Source organism: Callionymus lyra, chromosome 13, assembly GCF_982586985.1.
Source record: "Callionymus lyra chromosome 13, fCalLyr1.hap1.1, whole genome shotgun sequence".
In the NCBI taxonomy this organism is placed as follows: Eukaryota; Metazoa; Chordata; class Actinopteri; order Syngnathiformes; family Callionymidae; genus Callionymus; species Callionymus lyra.
The window spans coordinates 22,815,749-22,823,329 of NC_141830.1; the positions used below are offsets into that span (position 1 = coordinate 22,815,749).

Genomic DNA, 7,581 nt, shown 5'->3' on the forward strand with positions numbered 1-7,581 from the left:
CAATGATGAATACCAATGCCTCAATCAAAGTTTCAATGTCATCCGCTCACATTAAAACAGGAATTACATTTCAGCGTCATAACTGGAAACTGGAAGAATGATGGTACAGTAGGCCTGGACTACAGAGTCACATGATCTCTTACATAACCGGGATGGACTGGTGCTCGGCAGGGCAACATATGGCGGCACAGTTCAGGGAAAGCCGACGGAGGCAGTGAAATGCTCCGGGCAAAAACCTACTGGTACACCCGCACTCACTTCTCAAGCAAGAAATAGATGGATGGATAAAATGGTTGAATTTACGACGTTGATTTCACCTCAAGCTATGCCAAAACAAATCAAATATCATGCCTGATACAAAAACCTTGAACAAGATTCTAAATTGACCCCAGGAAATAGTCAATAAAAAAGTGTTATAAGCACATTTTACCATCGTAGGTGGGCGTGCAAGTCCTTCACCACCAACTCAAACTCAACATCCTTTTTAAAGCTGTACATCCATTTGCTTCTGATTGTTCACTAACATTGCATTACCTTGACGTCACTTGTTCAGAGAAATGTTGTGACCAGAGAGTGAAAGAGCAACACAACACAAGAGTTCTCTCTGCAGGGTGTCTGGACTTAAAGGTATCAGCTCAGTCATTGATGGTCGACCCAAAACAGTACCACTGTTCGTCCAGGGAGGGCCAGATGATCTGGCTCATCTGGTCCCCTCCATAATGTAGAGGAAGTTTTAGGGCAGACCTGGGACAGGTTAAGGATCTATATGGGATAATGAGTATTGACTTGTTGGCCACTGGTCAACACTTCTGGTAGGTCCTGAATGGATTGTTGAAGACTAATCTATAGATGGAATACTGAATATAAATGGAGGTCTTAATCTTTTAAATATTAATGCGGGTTCACTTTTAATGGAATTCTAGATGAAGCAAGATATTCATTTTATGCAGAGTTAATCCCAGTTAAGGCTAGTGGAGCATATTTCAATCAGATTTCTCTCACACATAACTCACTAATTAATATTAAATCACGAAGGATCAGCGAGCGCTTTACATCGGATCGTTGTCAAATAGGCTTATTATCCAACCATCTGCTCTTTAGCACTGGTGACGATCAGATCACTTCACTTCCAGCCCCGAGATAAGACAACACATGTCCACACACTCTTAGTGATAGTGTGTGTGCTTTGTGGCGCCACAAACGTAGCTAGCAATAGCTTGTTTGGTTCAGCTTTGTATCAAAATCAGGTCGTTTCCAGTTTTAAATCGGCAGATTGAAGATTGGAAATGTTAGCAACGATGAACGCAGGAGGAAAACATCAATATCCACTGACGGAAAGGATGAACTGTATGATGAGGTCGCAGTATCGCATAATCCAGAACAAAGACTTATATTGACCGCGATGACCGTGTGTAGGCGTAATCCATTCTATTTCTATTTTTATAAATAGCATTTTGTGATCCTTTGATTTGGATTGAAATGGAAAATCAGCTCATTTTAACTACCACAATATAGCTTGGGTTGGTGGAGCAACTTTTCCTGATTTATGCCAAAAATAAATCCATTTAAACTGATGGGTAATGAAAATTTGGAGAAAAAACAAAGGGGAATAATCTAGTCATGAAAACTTAAAATCTCAGATGTTCTATTCGACAGACTTTCTGTTGAAGGTTTGACATCTAAAGTTCTCCTTTGAGTCTCTCCTTGATGCTTCCATCTTGATGCATCCAAGAGACCCACACTGTTCTGTAAGTTATTGTGTTCTTTCATTCACTACAAAGCTGGTTCCCACAGGTGAAAGGAGAAATCTCTACATCGATCTGTCTGTCCATCTCTTACCACATCCCAAGATACTCAAACTCCTTCATTTGAGGAATTTCTCATCATCGACTGAGTACTATGGTCTCAGATTTAGAGGTACAAATCCACATTGATACCAATTTTGTCTGCTGTTGGGATGTGGAGATACAATATGTAAGATGCAGCAGAATCCGATTTCATTTGCTTGTGAATTCACGATGCGTCGTCTTTAGCATTTTTGCCTCGACAAATACAATGGTTAATATGTTATTATGCGTTTCCGAGGCCACTCGGCGCAAGCACACAGACTGGAGGGAACATACTGGATGCCTATAAAGATGCACAAGTTACAGGTGAGGTCAAGTACGTTGGTAGCACAGTACACAGGAGTATTATGGACATGCACTTTGAAACCCATTTGACTACCTTGGTAAATCTTTAACAACAGCTGCTACTTGCTAACAGTTTTATTTTGACATTCAGTCTGTGAGGAATAATTTGATTCTCACTCTCTGTAAGATGGAATATCAGCCATTTGTGTTCACTATTCAGTCAGTCAACCAACTGAAGTATTGTCTGGCACATCAGTCTGGCAGACAGTAGTTTGTGTCGCCGGTCTTTTAAACATTTTATTACCGTTATTAACTTAAGTCGAATACATGTTGCATAATTTAAGAAACAAGGATATAATTCCATTGGGACTCTTTGTTTGAAAATACTGACTATTTTTACATTTTCATGGTTTCGCTCCAGTGAAAACAACCATTGAGGGGAACAGAACAAATATCCCTCAAAGGGGATTCAACAAGAAAGCTGTGGCTTCATACTAATACATTCTCCAAACACCAACCAACTGCATCAAACGATCAAACATCAAACCCAATCATCATAATGAATTCATATAGTGAGAAAATCATATCGTGACAGGAGTGACTTGTATGGCAACGTATCAGTTTCCAATGTATCGCAATGATATTGTTTCATGACAGTGTATAGATTCAGTCCAAAACATTTTGATGTAATCCGAATTTCTCCTATTAGAATTGGAGATTGTCCTGCTAGAATTCCCATTTGTCCTCGGACAGATTGGAATTCCAATATTCAGATCCCAGTTCAGTTGTAGAACCTGTACCAGTACAGATCGGAATTCCAATCTGTACTTGTAGGATTCCAGATTCTACTGGATTCCAATCTGCACTGTGACATATATATATAATTATTTCTCTACGATGCCTTGAAAGTATTGAAACTTCAGTTCCTACTAGAAACGTCTGACCTCCCTGCATCCCAATTCCTCAGAAAAAAGGTGCTTGAGCAGCAAAACCTCACATTATAATTGACGGAGGAATTGCACTCCAGAAAAAAAACCTCTTGCCGGGTCTGATGTGTACAATCAACTGCCGAGCAGCTGTGCGGGATTTTAAACTTCCGACAGAGGAATTAAACGACGGCGGCATCAAACAAGTGCCGCATCACAGATGATGAATTTTTAAAGCCACGAGGGAATCGCAATCGATGACCATCTCACTGACTTAGCAAATGCATATTGAGCCGTCAGCTACGCCAGGATCCGACCAGATGCCGAATAAAAAGAATGTTGATTGCACAACGTGTTCGCGTTAGCTCTGTGACGGTCGGATTAATTCAAGAGTTGATGATCAGTTCAATTTTAACATTGAATCAAAGGTTGACGCCAACAGAAATAAAAAACAAATGACACAACGACCAGAACGGAGTCAAGCTATTGGATAAAGTTGAGAGAAAGGTGGCAGAGTCAGCAGCCTCATTAATCCAAGCAGGCGCCAGGACACGGATCGAGAGCTCAGGTGCCACCTACACACATCAGGAAATAAACCTCAGTGATTCTTAGCAGCAACAAAGTATAAATCTAGTATCAGGTGACGCTTTCTTGATGTCTCCTCGGCGGGCTGGTCAAGGCTGGAAGTCATGCGGAACAAGAAGTGTCAGGAAACTGCTGAGAGTGGTTCTGTGGTTGCTATTTATTCCCATACTCACTCGACAGCGGTCAGTGGGAGGGAAAAAGGCTGCTGGCGTTGTTAGCATCGTCTCGGGCTAAACACAACAAGACAAAGAGCGATACAGGGCAAGGACGTGTCGCCTGAGGAGATGTATGACACGCATGGAAGCTGGCAAGTGGATGCTGCCGGTGTAGATGCTTCCTTTTCTCCAATTACTGGATCTGAGTCAATGTTGGGAACATGTATGTGTGTTACAAGGAGGTTTAGCAGTGAGGTTGTGTGCTCTCCCAGAATGATGAGATGCCAATAGAAAGGGTTATAAGAGGGTCTACACACATTTTCACTTTTTTGCTTATTAGGGATCCACCAAATCGTCTGTTTCAAGAACCAACCAGTCGTGACAAGGCGACGCCATCGGAAAGAGCAACTGTCACTGTGAACCATGAGAAACAGTTCTATGGAGGTAAATTAGTGCCATCAGGATTTTGAATGCTTGAATTTAACATTTTTAATGACGAAACTTTAAGATTGGATTCAATCATTTCTCTATTTAAAGGCAGAATTTGAATAATTGAATTCAATCATCTGAAAGTTAAATGTGGGTTTTCTTCGGGAAATAATTGCTACATTTTCCAGATTAATTCATACTTCTTTACACATACTTCTTTACAATTCAATGTTGGTTTAATTTTGCCGTAATTTTGGGATCTTTTTGGATTTGAAGTAAAAATAATATTGAATTAATTTTCAACCGCCTATCCCAGTATCATGGGGCGGGAGGCAGGGGACACCCTGGACAGGATGCCAGTCTGTTGCAGGGCACACAAAGACAAGACAACCATTCACACACACTCTCATACCTATGAGGTGCTAACCACTGCGCGCCCTAATATTGAATTATAAATGTTAAATGCGACACATTTTAAATGAACGATAACAAATTCTTGAACCAACTCCAGGTGTCATAAACTCGCTGTAGCAAAGAGTCCATGTCTTCAAAAAAGCCACTAGGAAGTGTGTCTAAGGAAGCGGCGCTGCCTTAGAGCTTAAGAAAAATGACAAAGTGAAAGTAGAAATATGCTCTGAAAGGGTTGGAACATTGTCATTTTAGCTGGCTGGAGATGAAAGCACAAAACCTCAGGGTGGAATGAGTTGAAAAATTCCCACGAAGGTTGAGAACGTTAAGAGTACACAGGGAAAGTAAAGCAACATGCTCACTCTGGTGAATACATGCAATACCCATTAATGAACATAATGTATGAATGTATATTTATGAGCAAATGTACCATTTCAGAGCGACTGTAGGCTCCACATGCTCGGAACATAAAATCAATATGGTGTGCAAAAAAAAGCTCTTGAAATCCTCAAGGATCACAGTTTGCACAATAATAAAACACATCAGGTTGAACACGAGAAGCAACACCGTCAGCACTGCGACAGATACTAGAGATGATTAATGAATGGAATGATAAAAGTTGTGCTTAATGACTCGAAAGATGATGGATTCACTGCCTGAGTGAGACCACTGTGCCCTTCAGGGGCCAGAGTCTGGTACAAACACCGGTGACGCTGATGTCATTTACCATCTCTGGCTCTTTCAGGCAAAATATAATGTGGATTTGATGCAGGAGGATCAAAAAACAATTGACATGACAAAATGGTATTTTCAATTTACATGTGATTCTGATAAGTAACGACAGCAAAGTTAAGTCCCGTTTATACTCGACATTGGTGAATAAAAGGCCAAAACCATCAAAACTGCTTTCACGATTGCTGAATATCACTCAAATCCTTTATATTCTGACTCTATTTCTTTCATTATCAATCACTTTTCTTTAGTGAAAGGGTCTTATTTGGACATGGTAAACATGTCTTGTATAGTTATCTTAAGCACTGTGCAATGAAAGGTTTAGGTATATTAACAATGTAAAAATAAACAGGATTACCTGAATTTGTCAAATTTTCAATGGGGTGTTTATAATATGAGAATTAATGTCAATATCAGACTTGTATTACAGCGTGGATTTGATGACATCATGTCCTTTTTAACATTAATTTATAATATAATAATTTTAAAGGCATTGTGTGTTTTGTTGTTACATCTCTGACGTGCGTTTGCAGTCTCTGGATGAAACCACAGAACAGAAGCAAAATGACATTTTAAACTTAACCTTACGTTTCAAAATGACGGCCGAATTACTGACCCGTCGCTGTTTTCTCTGCATATTTAAATGTCCTTCCAATGTGACCGGGAGTGAAGTGAGGGGTGAGAGTTGAACGCTAAACGGGCAAGTTTCCCAACAGAGTCTGGCAGCTGCTCTCGGACAGCGGGAGTTGAAGCTGAGGTTGGAGATCTTCCCTGGAATAAAACGGGCCTTCTTACCTTCGTCAGCTGGGCGATCTTCTTGCTCATCTTCAGGTGCAGGTCCTGGGTATATTCCATGGCGATGCCCGCCTGGAAGGTGGAGGGGGAGGAGGTGAATTTCCCCTGACCGGCGGGGCAGTAGTACGGCTGCCAGCCCGACCCCGTCGCCATCTTCACGGTGATGCTGGAGCTCGGAGAAAAGAGCGGGACGGGAGAAGGACGGAGGTGTTTCGGGTTCTTCTGCGGCGAGAATCAAACGCTAGTCGCGGCGCTCATGGTCCGGGTGATAACTGGGTGTTGAGCTCCAGCGGTGCTAGCTTCGACCATGGCCGTCTGTGGCGCTGCCGAGTTGCGGCGTCTGTCCGCGGGCACCTGCCGCTGCTCAGGCGTCCGGGCGGCGAACCACCGCTGGCTCGGTCACCTTGAGTCCGGGTCTAGTCACCGGCCGCCGCTGAGAGAGAGGGTTTTCCGGGCGCATGCATGGAGCGGAGAGTCGAGAGTGGAGGTGCGCGAGCGGTCCTCTGTTGCCATGGATCACCTCAACACTCCTGCTGCATTCACAAGGAAGGGGAGTAGCGCTGCGTTCACGGACTGTGGGAGAGAAATGAGCATCAATGATTCACGACAGGTGGTCGATACTAGTTGTTTTAAGAATTAACTCACGCGATCGATTTCATAATTTCCCCCGGAATGTTTCCAAAAGTAAATTACGGCGTCGTTATTGACAGCAGAGTGAAACCACGGTTGTGAAATTTATATTTTGAATTAAAATAAATCAAAAATAAATCAAAATAAATCAAAATAAATCAAAATAAATCCCCACCTCAAGCATACATCGAGTTTGCATTATTGTGAATCAGTTGTATTTGTTGTTTTTTCATTGAAAATATACAATGATTTTAAAGAGTACCTTTAAAATATACTACGTATAAACGATTCTATGTGTTACAGGGTAATACGTTTTACCTTAGCATTCTTTACACAACTAAAAATAAAAATAAAACTATTTTAAAAATCACTTTCTAAGCCAACACACACCCGACCATCTCTCGGTGAAGTACTGTTTGTGTTAAAGATCAACTAATGTGTCTCTTAAATAGATTGGACTCATCATCAGTGTGTGTCTTTTGTACTTTTCATTGTAAATTTACATTAGAAAGTTATTTTAAGCCCCGCCCACTAAAAAATCACCGCATCATTTTAATTGAGATGAAATATTGTTTCCCGTAACCACGCCCACTCTTTTGTGATTGGTCAAGCATCGTTTGTCAACGCAAGTCATCAACCCTAGAGTTCTCCACCACCAAGTGACTTGTTGTATAAACAAAGCAGGGTGTGATTACAGCTGGCTGGCGGAGGAGTGAAGCCATTATTACTTCATAATGGACTCCCGTAACCTTTCGTTTGTCCAGATTTCAGAGCAACTTTATAAAGTAT

The 7,581-nt window shown here is 41.5% G+C and overlaps 1 protein-coding gene across 2 annotated transcripts in view; it reads right to left on the reverse strand.

Annotated features, from left to right (window-relative positions):
- Window positions 1-6,649, reverse strand: part of fam184ab (family with sequence similarity 184 member Ab) — a 95,612-nt gene extending 88,963 nt beyond the window's left edge. Inside the window, exon 1 of one of the 2 annotated variants that reach the window (XM_087805284.1) lies at window positions 6,163-6,649. In XM_087805284.1, the coding sequence (XP_087661410.1) occupies window positions 6,163-6,315 (153 nt within the window). In that variant the 5' untranslated portion in view covers window positions 6,316-6,649. The remainder of the gene's footprint in view (window positions 1-6,162) is intronic. The other variant, XM_087805285.1, reaches the window with a different exon arrangement.
- Window positions 6,650-7,581: the final 932 nt, after the last annotated feature.